This window comes from Etheostoma spectabile, chromosome 12 (assembly GCF_008692095.1).
Source record: "Etheostoma spectabile isolate EspeVRDwgs_2016 chromosome 12, UIUC_Espe_1.0, whole genome shotgun sequence".
NCBI lineage: Eukaryota > Metazoa > Chordata > Actinopteri > Perciformes > Percidae > Etheostoma > Etheostoma spectabile.
Window position 1 is genome coordinate 3,039,502 of NC_045744.1, and position 16,255 is coordinate 3,055,756.

Here is a 16,255-nt window from a genome sequence, read left to right on the forward strand (position 1 = left end):
AAAATATATTAAAGTTCTGATAAATAAAATGTATAAAAATACAATCTTAAGATATGAAACTGTAAGATATGAAACAAAAACACATTACAAAAAAAAGTGTCGCCAACAGGGACGTTGTAGATCGTCCTCTGGTGGACAGACTATGCAACGCCATCACTACCAGGGACGTTGTAGAGCGTGTCCTCGGTGGACAGACTTTCAACAGCCCATCACTAACAGGGACGTTGTAGAGCGTCCTCTGGTGGACAGACTATGCAACGCCATCACTAACAGGGACGTGTAGAGCGTCCTCTGTGGACAGACTATGCAACGCCATCACAACAGGGACGTTGTAGAGCGTCCTCTGGGGACGACTATGCAACGCCATCACTAACAGGGACGTTGTAGAGCGTCCTCTGGTGGACAGACTATGCAACGCCATCACTAACAGGGACGTTGTAGAGCGTCCTCTGGTGGACAGACTATGCAACGCCATCACTAACAGGGACGTTGTAGAGCGTCCTCTGGTGGACAGACTATGCAACACCATCACTAACAGGGACGTTGTAGAGCGTCCTCTGGTGGACAGACTATGCAACGCCATCACTAACAGGGACGTTGTAGAGCGTCCTCTGGTGGACAGACTATGCAACACCATCACTAACAGGGACGTTGTAGAGCGTCCTCTGGTGGACAGACTATGCAACGCCAACACTCATAACATGGTTGACCGTCCGTTTTTATTTTTTAAATATTCATTTATCAGAATCTTTTATTTGTCATTATAAATGATTCTGATCAATGAATATTTAAAAAAATTACACATATATTATTGTATAATGAATAAATATGTTTTAAAATATTATAAATACAGATAGATCGGGAAATGCCTAATATCGGCCGATAATATCGGCCCGACGAAGAAAGCTCACTGTCAGGGCCAAAACAGAATCTGCGGACGCAGAATTTCCCGCAGATTAAAAATATATGTATAATTAAACTCTAAATGTTAATGTTTTTATCACTGAATGTTTATCTCATAACAGCAGCATCTTCTGTAGAGCTGATAGAATTATACAATTATTAGATCAGTAGATAGACAGAAAATGAGTCGCTTTTGAAGCAACAATGCAGAACAAGCTCTTATTCTAGCTTCTCCTATGTGTATATCTGGTGGTTTTCTTCCTCGTATTTGATAGTAAACAGAAAACTGGACAGGAGGATTAATCAAGACTAGGGTTGGGCGGGAGACAAGGATTAAATATTAGATATCATTTATTTAATGTCTAAAAATGCTTATGTGTAGTTGCCATCACATGACAGTGTGGAGGAGAAAGAGAGAGAGAGAGAGAGAGGGAAAGATGGCAAGTTGTGCACCCAGGTCTGGAAGAAGACCAGGACTTTTGTAGTCTGGCAGCATTTGGGGTTCCACCCTAATGAGAAGGGAGAGTGTTCAGTGTTAGTGTACGGGGGATGCACACGCCTGACGTTGTCTGAGCCTGACGTCATCATTTTTAATTACGTTAATACTGTATAAATAGGGAGAAGGTTTGACATTATCAAAATTTGGATATGACCCAACTGTAATAAAGACAATACTGGATAATGAGTAATCAATTCATAAAATATAAATGATAAAGAAATACACTCTCACGCCACTAATTAGTGTAACACAACATAGTTGTGCAAGCTACTGCTGACAATGACCCTGAAGAAGACTTGTGTTGGTTATTTTAAATACATGTTGCCATGGAAAATATAGGCATTTTCATGTTGTCACAAACCCGACAGTGTGCCTTGGATTGTTTTGGAAGGAGTCTTGCATTTGAAAGCAGATTGTACCCATGCAAAGTGTCCAAAGAGCACCTGTATGTGATCACCACAAAGACCCAGCAAGGCTCCATTTAGCTACTCCATTTTCTTCACAATAATAGAGTAATTGTGAGCTGCAGCCCTGTTTATTTTTGTCTCTACTGGTTCAGCGCTATAGGTCGTCCCTAAGACGTCCCTGTTAATTTCCTGTACTGTATTCATTGTATGTAGGTAATTAGTTTAACTGGATAGTAATCTTTCAGTTACCTGGGTTGAGCCTGGATATCTGCAGAGTGTCAGAGAAGAGGAGTGAGAAAGCATGGATGTGTGGTTGTAGCAATAGTGGTGGGCGGCTGGGCGGCGGTGTATCTCTGGCTCTCAGCACAGGACAAGAAAAGATCGGGTTGAAGCAGAGGCTCAATGTCAAAGACAGGGAGTGGGGTGAGTAGCAGACAGTCAAGTTCAGAGTACAGTATGTCTGTCTTGAGTGGACTCTTGCAAGGTATGCTATGAGCTACTACGGTCAAATCAAACGTGGTTCATCATTAACAAAACAGTGGAGTGCTTGATTTTTGCATAGAAATCAGTCCATACGGAAATAGTCTCATGGTAAATCAGTGAAGATCTGTGTTGGGCGTTAACCAAACTGATTTAGTCCAGTTTGTCTTGGCTTATTACCATCGCCTTGCTTGGTTAATTATGCTGTTATGTAACATAGCCAGTTGTGTGATTTAATCAGGGAAGCGTTTGAAAGGGGAAATCCAAGCAATGTTTGGCTCCACCTTAAAACTGGTTTGCGGAAAGTCAGGATTATGCATGGGTCCCTCCTCCCTCTCCTCCTGCAGTGGGAAAGTGTGTCAGTAGGACAGAATGTGCACATGGGCTGACAGGCTACTGCGCCAGAGTGACGGAACACTCGGCCAATACCGAGGAGGCTGCGAACGCCGCTCAGCCAGCAGGAAAGAGAGAATCAGAGGGGAGGGCGGGGTGTCAGTGTTGCTAGACTGAGCCTACTCAATGAGTGTTGTGAGGAATGCTCACAGACCAGTTATGTAATCATGAGACGAGGATGGGGTGGAAAGAACCTGAGACGAAAGGAGGGAGGGAGCTATTTCTTTCCATTGCATGCCTGCAGCTGCCCTGATAAGTTTGAGTATCTTAATCAACAGTTTGAGAGAAGAGACAGCTGACTCTGTTATTACAGCAAAGGGCAACATACTGAGTTTATAATATATATATATATATATATATATATATATATTGGGTTTTCCAGTACTTAAGAGTGCAACAATTCTGCCTCAAACACATTAAGAAAAGTGGTTTTCCATACATCCTTAAGTTTTACAAATGACATTTTGTAGATCAGTCTGATGCAGGGTTGAGAAACTGCTATCTTTGTAGCTGCTGTTTTCTTTCTCGGTTAAGGAAGAAGGAGTCTGTGTTTGTGTCATGTGTGCGAGTGTCATGTGACTCCCTATCTGTTTGTGTGCTCTGTTCCCTCATGGGGGCCACATGAAGGGTGCAGACAAACACAGTTAATGCCAATTGACTTGTACTGCATGTGCTTTTTAAGGGACAGTTTGTCTGCAGGGCCGTTGCCATTATTAAACAAAGCAATTCAAATGTATGTGACTTCAGTGATGCTACATTGTTGCTCACTCACTTTACCCATTGCAAGATGTTTTTGATATTTGTCTTTGATTTCTACACTCTGGTGCAAAGTCTCTGTTACAGTTTGTAAAATGTGTAAAGAAATGTCTAATGATAATGATAAAAAATCATTAATAACGTGTTTTACAAAACAATGTGAAAGACAGCAAAGTTCAAAAGAAAAAAAAGGGTTATGTTAAAGGCATCCACACATGATTTCTTCAGATTTTAAAGTCACCGTCCCCCCTTCTAGGACTACAAGACTGTACTTGGACTCAAAGGGGACGTGAAATGTATCTACTGTATGTGTCTAAACCTTCTAACATTGTCTGTAAAATCTTATAAAACTAAATCGGAAACTCCAAGCGAAGCGAAGGAAGGCAAAGATAGATGTAACATAGCCAAATGAAATAGAAATGGTTAAAAAAAACCCTCTGCGGATGCATTTGTATCAACTGGAGGCAGAGAGATGGCCTTCTAATATATCTCAGAGTACATAGAGTGACAGCAGTCTAGCTGAGACAAGATAGCATGGGCGACCTTTTTAATGTCTACAGAAGATACAAAGGACAGCATGATAGCACAATATTAATGACCAGGAAAAGAGAATCAAAATCCAGCGTGTTTAACTGAGTTAAAGGATCCACTATTTTAATAAAATCATTAAGCAGGAAGAAGTTCTGTTACAATCAGCACTTCAAACGAAGATTAAACACAGGGTCATTGTTGTGATCATGCTTCCGCCATCTTTTCAGATTTAAGAGAGATTAACTGTACAGCTATATCATTAGCATGCCATTGGAGATTGATACGTTTTGTGACATTATACCCAAAGGGCTACAAATGAATGGAGAGTGATAAGAGACACGTAAGTGACTACTGGGTAACACCCATAGACTTTTCTTTTTTACAGTCTATGGTAACACCAGAAGCGATAGAGGCCCTTTCAAATACAACACAAAAAAACATGAATTAGGTGTGGTGAGAGCTAGACCAGGTACAACCTGAGCTCAAACCAAGGAGGATTAGAAGCAAACATTACTCTTAGTCCATTCAGTTCCTTATCAGTTAAAAAATATATATTATTCATAAAGAAAATCATTGACAAAATCTTGGATAAAGTCTGCCGCTCATTTGTCAAATATGGGCTTATGTGGGAGTGTGTGTTATGTCTGAGTGAGTGTATCAGATATCATGTTATTGTTTAGATATTACTTGTTTTTGACCATGGTTCACAGTATGACTCAGTCGTGTCAAACAAGCAGAAGATGTAAATGTGCACTTCGCTAAGCAGATGTTGACTGATGGTCTTAACTTTAGTCCACTTTGTATGTATAGTAGATCTGACCTCTCGACGACGTTGTTTGTGCTCCTGCAGCTCAGATCGAGGTCATCCCCTGTAAGATCTGTGGGGACAAGTCCTCAGGAATCCACTATGGAGTCATCACCTGCGAAGGCTGCAAGGTGAGGAGAAAACACAGGGAGTAAACCAGGCTTCCAAACTTTACTTCAACCAATCTGTTTTACCTCAACTGTCCATGTCATTTACAGTGTGTGTGTGTGTGTGTGTGTGTGTGTGTGTTTAGGGTTTCTTCCGTCGCAGCCAGCAGAACAATGCCATGTACTCGTGTTCCCGCCAGAGGAACTGCCTGATCGACCGAACTAACCGTAACCGATGCCAGCACTGCCGCCTACAAAAGTGTCTTGCTTTGGGCATGAGCAGAGACGGTAAACACACACAAAGGTCCCTTTCTTGCACCCATCCTGCGCCCACGTTGTTTAAATAGCACATGCACCTGCGCCCATGGGCGTGCTGGTCTTACAGGGAGGTGTGTTCAGAATTCTTGGAGTATTTGCTATCGTGAAGCATTGGGAAGTGATTGCGCCATTGACCAACAAAATATTGGTCAATAATATTTTAACAGCGCATTAGTGCAATGCGCTTAGGCTCATGCACAGCGCGCACACACTAGGCTTGTTACACACACAGGGAAGCGCAGCAGCACACACACATGCAAAAGATTACATATAAAAATATTACAGTGCAAATCCATCATCATAATAGAAATGCGCCAAGGTACAAACGTGCCTGGCTTTTAAAGGGAATGGGAGATGTCACTCTGATTGGTTTATTACTGTTTATTACGCACTCTATCATCTTTACACACTTCCATTAACCATGACATTCAGCAGTGAGCTGAGTTTTTTCACCTTCCTATTACACATGGGACGTGTAGTAGATGTGTTTCTCCAGCAAATCCCAATATGTGTGTTGTTAACTTAAAGCTGATACCAGGAGCAGTTGAAAACCTTAGCGCTTAGTTTCACATTAGCCGTTGTAGCACGGCTCGCCACTTGTTGCCCTGTTTTTTAGGTTGTTGACAGAAAACAAAAATAGTATACAGACTGAAAAGGCGTTGACTGTCATGCAAACTGTATATAAGGACTGGAACATACAGTACAGTATAGATAAAGTGGCACACAAAGAACATCATTTTGCAATTTGATTGAGGTGACATGTAGAAACCAGATGTGAAATTCATTAAGTTTGGCTAAACCAAACTTGCAAAATCTCTGCACTAAAAAAAAAACCACATGAATAAAATATGTTTAACATTTACAGCGTAAGGTGATTATGAATTGTTTTCTTTGTCTGTTTGTCTACTTTAATGTACTTTTTTGTCTCTGCAGCGGTTAAGTTTGGTCGGATGTCCAAGAAGCAGCGTGACAGCCTCTACGCTGAAGTGCAAAAACACCAGAAGTCCCAGGAGTGTGTGAGCTCTGCAGGCGGGGGCCCCACTGCTCTGTCTTTACCCAAGAAGGACGCCGTCTGTGGCGTGGAGGATGGCGAAGAGGCTCTGAGCCGGTCCTACAGCAGCGGCGGCTCCACCCTGAGCGACCTGGATGACATCGCAGCGCTGCCTGACCTGTTTGACCTGCCGCTGACCCCCGAGGAGGCCAGCAAGTACTGCAGCCTGGAGGTGGTCGGCAGCGGAGCCAGCACTGGGAACACCTCCAACTCATCGTCCTCGTCTTCCTCTCCCTCATCCCTGTCTAATCAGAACTCCCCGCGGCAGACTATGCTGGACGGGCCAGACAGCAACGGGATCCAGCTCCTGCATACACACTCCCACACGCACCCGCTGCTGGGACACACACATGCACTGCTGGACCATCTGCCTGATGACTGCTCAATAACAGACCTTGGTGAGTACTGATTATGATAAATAACACATCATTTCTTCTTTTATTCACTCATTACCTACAGAAACACAGTGTGTACAAGAATACCATTAAACCTCAAATGTCGGTTGGGGCTTTTATTGAATTAAATTAAGAGAGAATTGCAGGATATTATAAGCCAGACAGGCATTTATTTTTGAGGTCTCCTTTTTATATTTTTAATTGCTTTTTTGTGTAATTTCCCGCTGCATGCTCTTCATGCAAACTCAACATTTCTTCTAACTGTTTGACATGAAATCACTCACTGAACAGTTAAGTTCATTACTCCTTTTCTTGTGAAACATGTTCCATAAGTGTTGACTTTTAATAACAGCAATTTACGGTAAGATAGTATATACTATTGGTTATGTAGGTATCTCTACTTTTATCATAGGAAATAGAGTCAATTATAAAGGAAATTAAACTCAATGAAATTAAGGCAAATCTAATTTGTAAAAAAAGATGGATTCAATGAAAACAAACAAAGATGAAGCACAAGGACATACTGTATCTCATAAATATGTTATGAAAAAAAAAAGGAAGAACCAGACTGGTACATGGCAGATGGGACAGCAAAACAGGACAAGGACAAGGTTGGATGGGCAAAACAAGCAGGAACCACACAACATGAGACAGGCATGAGACATGCAAGAGTACAAGCTCAAACACAGGGATAGGCGAAGAGATGGTGGTGTAGGGGTATTTATAGAGGTAAGGAAGCACAAGCATTTTTAGAGAGGTGTCTCTGGAGGCCTTGAAGAAGAATAAATTTGTTTTTCATTTAACATAATTATGGTTGCTGGCAACAACAAACTGCAAGCAGGCTTTGAATAGGGCTCGGGGGACTTTTAAAGGAAGCAGTGAATAAATATTGTGACTGGTGGGTATTGTAAGTGCAGGAGGTGGAAAAGATCCGAACAGAAATAAATAAAATTAGTAGATGAGCCGTTAGTCGTGTTGGGGGCATCAGTGGCAAACTGATGCAAAGCATCTAGGTATTCAGGGTCTCACGGACATGATCTGTGGATATGTAAATAATCCCACTTACACTCCAACCTGCCGCCACTACAAACAACACTGATGCTTGTTTATGTGTGCTTTTTCTTTCTTTCTTTCACAGAGCGCATGACTCAGGGTATTGTTAAGTCTCACTTAGAGACGTGTCAGTACAGCAGTGAAGACATGAAGAGATTCACCTGGATCCAATACGCACCTGAAGAAACGCGTGCCTATCAGAGCAAGGTACAGGATGCACACTTTAAACCCCCTGTGTGTGTGTGTGTGTGTGTGTGTGTGTGTGTGTGTGTGTGTGTGTGTGTGTGTGTGTGTGTGTGTGTGTGTGTGTGTGTGTGTGTGTGTGTGTGTGTGTGTGTGTGTGTGAAGTCTGCTGGTGTCACATGACTTTATAGCAATGTATCAATACTAGATCAGAATAACAACTCAGTGTCATTCGCTGTTTATTTGGAGACGAAGAGGATTTAAAAATTCCAAGATATTTACCTCTTCTGAAGAGTCAATGTATTTTTAATCCTTTGTGACCTCCTTGATAGGATGGGTTAAACACTACTAGCAACTGCGTGGGGGTGGGGGAGTGGGGGTGGTGCGCAGGGTCACCTAAGGCTTGTGGCTGGACCGACGGTGTTGTTGTCATAACTTAGAAGGCCTCATGGGGGCGACAGAAACTACGCACTATAGCTTTAAATACAATATCAATCAAAAAGAAAAGAAAAGGTAATTGGCCTACTTTGCCAGTATATTGTTTTTCAGTGTGTAGGCAAATCAAATCTGTAATTTTCACACAAAAAAATCCAAACAGCACAAGTAGTGAATAACTACTATACTTAAGTGAGGTCAATTGACTTGTAACACTCTATTTTTGTCCCTTTTTCCAGTCAGCTGAGTGGATGTGGCAGCAGTGTGCACACCACATCACTAATGCCATCCAATGTGTGGTGGAGTTTGCCAAACGCATCGCAGGCTTCATGGACCTGTGCCAGAATGATCAGATTATACTGCTGAAAGCCGGTCAGTGTCTAAAAATGCTCACATCTCAAATACTTAATTAACCGAGCTCATTCTTTCAATGTAAATAAAGTCTGAACCCGCTGACTTTAGTTCCTTCCTGTTTATTTTTGTCTCCAACCCTCTACCTTTGCCTTTGAAAAACAAATTACTTACTCATCTAACTTGCATATAATTGCATATATTTGTCAATGCATTTACTCTATGTCAATCTTTGTGGAAACTTTGTGGATATCCATGTTATCCTGGCTAAAAAATATTATATATGCTGTGCACCAATCTGGGTTTAATTTTATTTATTACATTTTGTTGTGTTGTTTTGTTTTGTTGTTGGAGCATCTTTGCCACTCTCTGTCCCTCCCTTTCCCCTTCCTCTTCTTTTTCCATCTTTCTGTGTCTAATGTCTCAACCTGTGCCTTCCCTTCCAGGCTGCCTGGAGGTCCTGCTGATACGCATGTGCCGAGCTTTCAACGTCAACAACAGCACTATTTTCTTCAATGGGAAGTTTGCCCCGGCTCAGTTCTTCAAAGCCCTTGGTGAGTATCAGATGTAGTTTAGTAAGCTCTAAAGCAATCAGATGTTTGACAGGGTGACACATGAAGGCCTCTTGCGTTTATCACTCTTTATCTAAGTTAAGAGATTATTTTTCACACGCACTGTGACCATGAATGCCTAGGAAAATGCCTCATAACGAGATACCTCTGCATTGGCTGATTGGCTTTTTTAAATGACCCGACTGGTAATTTGTTGATAAAATGACTCTAAGACAATAATGTCAGCTTCAATCTTGTCAATAGCAGTTCATTAAGACCAGAAATGGTTTTAAAGAGATAAAATGGAAAGCCTCCAGCTGGAGGTTGAATTTCTGAAGCACTATCTTGCCTCTTTAGTACCACCAGAACTGTTTTATTACCAAAGCAGCCTAATGGGAAAAAACAATCACACCAGTAAACTTTGTGATAAACTCATTTAAGGGGAAATTACCCAAATTGTTCCATTTTAAAAAATATATATTATGTCAGTCTATACAGCAGTTTCTCTGTGAGACAAAGAAATGTGTTCCTCATCATCCCAGGTATCTCCTGGGTCCGTTAATTCAGTTTGGCAGCATTAATACATTCTTCAAGTGATTATTGTTGTATATTAATGTGTTGATTTCCTGTCTTTACGCAGGTTGTGATGACCTGGTCAGCGCGGTGTTTGATCTGGGAAAAGGATTCTGCCGTCTACAGCTGTCAGACGAGGAGATGGCTCTGTTTAGCGCTGCCGTTCTTTTTTCTCCTGGTGAGTGTTTTTTTTCCTTTATCTCTTTCTCACTCACACAAACATGTTCATGAAGAAGTGAAGTTGTTGTAGATGTGTCACACATGTAGATTTTCAATTTGTTATTGTGGATTATTTCACTAATTTGTGAAGGGTTTTCATTATAACTGGTCACTATTCGCCATGTGTCTAAGTTCTGACTTTAGAAAGCAAAGAAAGGACTAAGTACATGACGTCATATCTTAAATACTTCTGAACATCTTTGAAAGCAGAAGCCTCCTGTGAAGCCAAACATTGTTTGAACTCACAGACCTTAAAGCCTCTGAAGAACCATTATGTGTTTTCAGTTATTCTGGTTGATTAGATTATTTTCGGGTGGAAGGTGGGCTGGAGCTTTGATGGGAATTTATTAGGTCACATATTCCCTAATAGGTGCAACAACACAAATGGTGCGTTCATTCCACACGGGAATATCAGGGATCGGCCCCGTGATTATGTTGGTCTTTTGACTGCCAGCATTCACATGGTCGGTGTCACTGCCCGATGTGAGTCGAGTGCAGATTTGAGTCGCGCATGCGTCACTTTGTGACAAGTAGCATACGAGATGCTAACAAGAGACTTTTGTAATGTCAATACAGTAAAAATGGACCAACTTAACCAAGTTGGTTCACTGCTGGCAACAAGTTAGCATCAAACGCAACAAAGGCTGTCAGTTGAATGGCGTTTTGAGCTAACATTAGCAATCAAACAACCATAGATAGCTAAAACATTTCTGAAATCATTTCCTTCTTCTGTTATTGTTTGTAATAAGAAGAGTTTATTATTTCATGGATTTCACAAATTTCAGTAGCCTATGACACGTTATGCCGTAAGCCGTTTAAATCTGATCATGCGCGACTCAAATCTGCACTCACATCGGGCAGTGACAGTCGGCATGCGTATTCTTCTTCTTTGGTTATATTGGAGTTTGGCATAACAACTTGTTGCTTTACTGCCACCAACTGTTGGGCGTAGCCTACAGCATCAGGTGTCTGAAAACATGGAGGCCACATTAGCAAAGGACCACCCCAAAGCTCTTCAATTACACATTACTTACCTCACTACAGTTTGTACAAGAGCTCAAAACATAGGCCTACTTGACTTGAATTGGTTTTCTTGTTACTGGCAATAGCACACAACTTTTATAACTGATTTAAGTTACTCTGTTGAAGCCAATGGACGACTACTACCTAAATCGATAGCACATTGTGGACGTTGGCAAAATATATCACATGCATGCGTGAATTTTCTATATTTAGGAAAGGTTTCTAACGATTGTCGGTTGTGTTTTTATACGTCAGTTGTCAACAACGCGTCAACCAACTGCGAAACTCTTTTAGCAAAATGTTGCCCCAGTTTCTCACCTCTGATCCCCACAGGAAGTGACGTGAATGATGACCTTTTCACTGGGGAAAATGTTTTTCCGATGCCCGTGAACCTTAGGTGACAGTGGACTCAGGAAGATGTCAATCTCTCAGTTTAACCTGGAAAAGGTCCAATCAGCCACATTAACTATAAACACCTGTGTGGGTGTTCAGGGCCTTTAGTTGTTCATTATAGTAAACCTTATTTAATACGTTTTTAAACATATTAAATATGTCGGGCTGAATTTTGGGAAATGTGTTTAAACGATGTGTAAGACTTCGCATATATTTCCATTTGATTGAATGGGGCAGCCATTAAAGAAAGTCTGGGATTTGAATATTTCACTCAGTGTACTTGTCAATCTGGAGCTAACATGGAACTTATACTGCCGGACAATGTAGATTAAAGCTACTTAAGGAGAAGCAAAACTGTACGTTAATGTGTTTGTATTTTCTTTCCTGTAGATCGACCCTGGCTAACAGAAGGCCAAAAGGTTCAGAAGCTCCAGGAGAAAGTCTACCTGGCTCTGCAGCACAGTCTACACAAGCGTGGTGCTTCAGACGAGAAACTGGACAAGGTATTAGCAGTCCCAGCTCTTCCTGAACACATGCAAATGTACACACGTAAAAAGACACATATTCATGAATTAACCTTTTGTGTATCTTCTGTCCCCACAGATGGTGTCCAAGCTGCCCACAATGAAGTCTATCTGCAACCTCCACGTTGATAAACTTGAGTTTTTCCGTTTGGTCCACCCAGATACCGCGTACAGTTTCCCACCACTGTACCGGGAAGTGTTTGGCAGCGAGATGTCTCTGCCGGACTCCACCAACAGCTAGACAGACAGACAGACCGTTAGACAAATAAGAGAGATGGACAGAGTATATTAAGAAGTAGGAAAGCAAAAAAGGAGAGACAGAGAAGGATAGAGATGTTGAAGCTCAATGACCAGCAGTTATGAGACAATCCAGAACTTTAAATACTCCTTCACCAATGATCCCAAAGTAGTTCTCCACTTTCCCAGCAGGCAAAGCACCTTACACTACAGACCCCACATGCTCACGGTCCTCTGCATATTGTAGCATTAACAAGCGGATGGGCATCCTAATAATACAGCTCCAAGCTTTAACACTTGTTTAACATCAGATCCACTGAGGATCCCCCAACCAGATATGAATGTACCTCACCAATAAGCACCAGTGCACAAGCCAGATCCCAACAACAGTGAATGTACAAACCTGCCACTCTGAGATAGAGTTTTACATAAAGTATTAGAATGAAGTTGTGTTGATTCGCCAGTGAGTGTATTAATACAGCTCTTAGTCGATATTTCTTTCTATATTAGGCTAATACATCTCAGTTTGGTACACATGCATATTCATGCAGACAATATCCTTGTACTGACCATCAATTAGGGACCAAGAGAAATTTTCTCTGATATAAAAAGAAACACACAGATAGGATATGACTTACGGCTTAGGCTGACCTCTTTAGTCAGCTGAGAACCAGCTTCCCACACATTTAGACGGTGTTCGGTGCTGCCTTTTTGTAAACTCGTGTAAAGCAATGAGAAACCTCAGTCCCACGCACCCCTTTCCTTGTAAATGCCACTTAGAGACAGGACAAGATGAAATTATCTTTAATTTATATACACATTTATAAACAAATATTTTAAATAAAAATGTAAATAGATGACTATATGTAGAGTTAGAATGTGTGAGTTCAGTTGAGAGAGAAAGGGAGAGAAAAGTGCATTGTAAGAGATAGAGATAAAGACGGATATTTCAGGAAAACTCATATTTGGACTCAAATCGTTTTCTGGACAACTTCCTCTCTTTTGACAGTACTCTCAGGTTTCCGTGGCAACGGCTCCCTCTTTCCCTGATAGCAAATCCAGCCGGGTTAGGCGCGGTTACGACGCAAGACACTTGTTGGCTTTGCAGACGCGACACAGCAGGTGGGGCAGTGTCCCCCAAACAAAGATGGACAAACATTGCCTTGGTTTTGCATTTAAACTGAGAAACCGTTGGCGCCGCCACCCTCGGCTCAAAAGACAAGAGGACAAACAAGGACACTAAGAAAAAGACAAAAGCAGAGCAAGAGATGACTTCATGAACTGTATAATAAAATACACAGGGTTTCCCTACCTGTTTCTAACCAGCAGTCAGTACAGTTTGTGTAGTATAATCGTCTTTTACTCATAATGTTTCAGTTGGTTACAGGCCGGAAAGATGATGATCCAAAATATGTATCATAAACCCTCCACGCTGGTTGGAACAACTGTATTATTTTGTACATTTGCTGTTCCTATCTCCTTCAGTCCCAAACACCAAGCACTTGTACTTTCCTCTTCCCCACTGGACACTAGTCTAAGGCCAGACAGAGCTACCAGCTGCCCCCCTGAGTTGAGCCTCAATGCCAGTACGACTTTTCAGTCGATCTGCTTTATTATTTTTTGTTTTGTATTCAATATCTGTCACCCATGACTGTTTACATTTTTCATGCACGTAAATCCCACGCTCTCTGAAGGTTGCTAGCACACTGAGATGATGATGATAATGTCTTACTCGGGGTGCCGTGACGTTCTTGAGCAGAGTCTGAGTACCTGCCTCTCAGGGAGCTGGCTGTGGTCTCTTGTCCCTTATATTACTAGTGTCTTTGTTCAGCCCCGTGCTCCTCACACCTTTGCACCTAATATGAGACCCTTAACCATAATCACTGTGGACGTAAGTTCTATTTTTGTGAATGTTACTCACAAAGTGTCAAACCCCTTCCCATTTGTTCTAATATCGTGACGTCAAATTTACAAAACGTAGGAATAAAAATAAAAAAATCAACACCAGTGAATAAATCATTTAGACTTAAATATGAATTCATTATAAGGGTTAAATGTTTGTTTTTGTTGTGATTTTTCATTTGTCTTTCAGCCACCTTTTTCATTATGTGTCTCCACTTTTGTCTTGAAAAGTCAGTGATCTATTTTTTTTATTAAAAAAAGATTAGGTAAAAAACAAAAAAGAGTAGTTTGTCTCCCTTCTCTTTCCCTGTATGACAAAATGTACAAGAGGTCTATTAATAGTCCAAAAGTAACTGAGTTACACAGCTCGATAAATATTGTTGTCCAATGGGATACATTATATGTGGTTTTAAGAATGTAATAAATGGTTTCTTTTTCTTTTGAAATGTTTAAATGAGTCTTATTTGAACATGAAGTTGGCTTTCATGTTTATGATAATGATGATGGGTTTTTGCATATTGTTGACTGCTCCGACGTCTACTCAGTCTCGAAAATTACTGATCTGATATTATAATCCTGCTTCTGTAAATGTAAATGAATACAACCACTGAATTTCAAATTTGGAATCACAGACTAGCATTTGTGGTGTGTGCACACTGTGTTCCTTCCATGTCGACAAGTGCAACTAGAAGTCTATTCATCAAATGACAACAATTCTGATAAACAGCTGATCATTAAAGTAATATATCAATCTAACCATATACTGGTTGCAGCTTCTTCAGTATGAGGATTTGCTGTTTTTCTAAGTCATATATCGTAAATGAAATATTATTGTCAAACATTTAAAGTTGAATGTAAAACTTAAATTCTACCTTGGAAGCAGTCTGAGCTTCTCTGAACCTTCATTGAAGTGTGTGTGTGTGTGTGTGTGTGTGTGTGTGTGTGTGTTTTTGTAAAGCCATTGAAAGCGTATGAGTTTGACATCAGTGTGTCAGCAATTAATTCATTTCAAGTCATTTGCAAAGAAGGATGTGGTGTGTGTGTTGTGTGTGTGTGTGTGTGGTGTGTGTGTGTGTGTGGTGGTGTGTGTGTGTGTGTGTGTGTGTTGTGTGTGTGTGTGTGTGTGTGTGGCGTGCGTGCGTGTGTGTGCATGTGTATGGACTCACTTTATCCACCAGGATGGAGGAGCCTCCCACATGCAGCTGGGTCCAGGAAATTGTGGTTGCCTAGCAAGTTTCACATCTACGGTGCAAAGTTTGAAGACGTGTTGCTCGGCTGCTAGCTGTGTTTGCTGTAAACTACAAACTCAGAGCAACTACTTCTAATTACATTTTCCCCGTCGAGGTCCAGGTGGCAACATTGTCGGTGCAAGATGTCCGTTGCAGGGTTAAGGAAGCAATTTTACAAAGCGAGTCAGGTAAGAGCCCAACTTTTGGTAGCTTAGCCAAACTTAGCTAACTAAGCTAGCTAAAATTACTTTTATTGCGAATTTATGCTAGTTTCAAGCTAACGTTAGCTAGTTAGCCAAAGTGAAAATGTTATGGGTAGTTAGCTAGCGTTAACGATAAACACTAACGCTACTTAGTTAACTAATTTAACTTTATATGAAACGCTTTATACTTGAAAAGTATAACGTTACGAGCTAACGTTATATTGTTATTAAGCTATTAGCGTTAAACAACTGTCGAATGTGTTGTGGCTCAAAGATAACGCCAACCCCCTTAAGTTAGCTACTTTAACTAACATTACTACTAATCTAGCTAGCTAGAGAGTTAGCAAATTGGCGTTCGCAACGGTAACTTTTCCTTGGTTTATCGCTAGCTACACAGTAGGTTTTTGTCCTGACGTCATGTTGAAGCACTAAAGTTACTGTCCCCTATTCAAAATTAGCAATATTCACTAAAATATGTTGAAAGTTCACTGAATTAATTTTTAACAAGTACATTTAGAATTAATTTAACAAGTATGTGCAACCTGCACAATTGGTTTATTTACATTTAGCATATATCTTAGCATATTATTTAAGCAGTTGCACATTTTTGTTTTCCCTTCCTGTACATATTATTTTATTCATATTATTTCCTGTATATTGTATGAATGTATATTTTTCCTAGTATTTCATTTATATATTCATATTCTTTGCTTTGTGACTGATTTTGCTGCTGT

The 16,255-nt window shown here is 40.8% G+C and overlaps 2 protein-coding genes across 4 annotated transcripts in view; both read left to right on the forward strand.

Moving 5' to 3' along the window:
* LOC116699726 (nuclear receptor ROR-beta-like) overlaps positions 1 to 14,535 on the forward strand; it is an 18,932-nt gene extending 4,397 nt beyond the window's left edge. Inside the window, exons 2-10 of the mRNA XM_032532443.1 lie at positions 4,820 to 4,905; positions 5,028 to 5,169; positions 6,133 to 6,648; positions 7,784 to 7,905; positions 8,556 to 8,688; positions 9,114 to 9,221; positions 9,859 to 9,969; positions 11,817 to 11,929; positions 12,030 to 14,535. Coding sequence (XP_032388334.1) covers positions 4,820 to 4,905; positions 5,028 to 5,169; positions 6,133 to 6,648; positions 7,784 to 7,905; positions 8,556 to 8,688; positions 9,114 to 9,221; positions 9,859 to 9,969; positions 11,817 to 11,929; positions 12,030 to 12,191 — 1,493 coding nt within the window. The 3' untranslated portion in view covers positions 12,192 to 14,535. The remainder of the gene's footprint in view (positions 1 to 4,819; positions 4,906 to 5,027; positions 5,170 to 6,132; positions 6,649 to 7,783; positions 7,906 to 8,555; positions 8,689 to 9,113; positions 9,222 to 9,858; positions 9,970 to 11,816; positions 11,930 to 12,029) is intronic.
* A 709-nt stretch (positions 14,536 to 15,244) lies between these two features.
* Positions 15,245 to 16,255, forward strand: part of LOC116699727 (endophilin-A2) — a 13,827-nt gene continuing 12,816 nt past the window's right edge. For all 3 annotated transcript variants that reach the window (XM_032532444.1, XM_032532445.1, XM_032532446.1), the window contains exon 1: positions 15,245 to 15,506. In XM_032532444.1, coding sequence (XP_032388335.1) covers positions 15,462 to 15,506 — 45 coding nt within the window. In that variant the 5' untranslated portion in view covers positions 15,245 to 15,461. The remainder of the gene's footprint in view (positions 15,507 to 16,255) is intronic.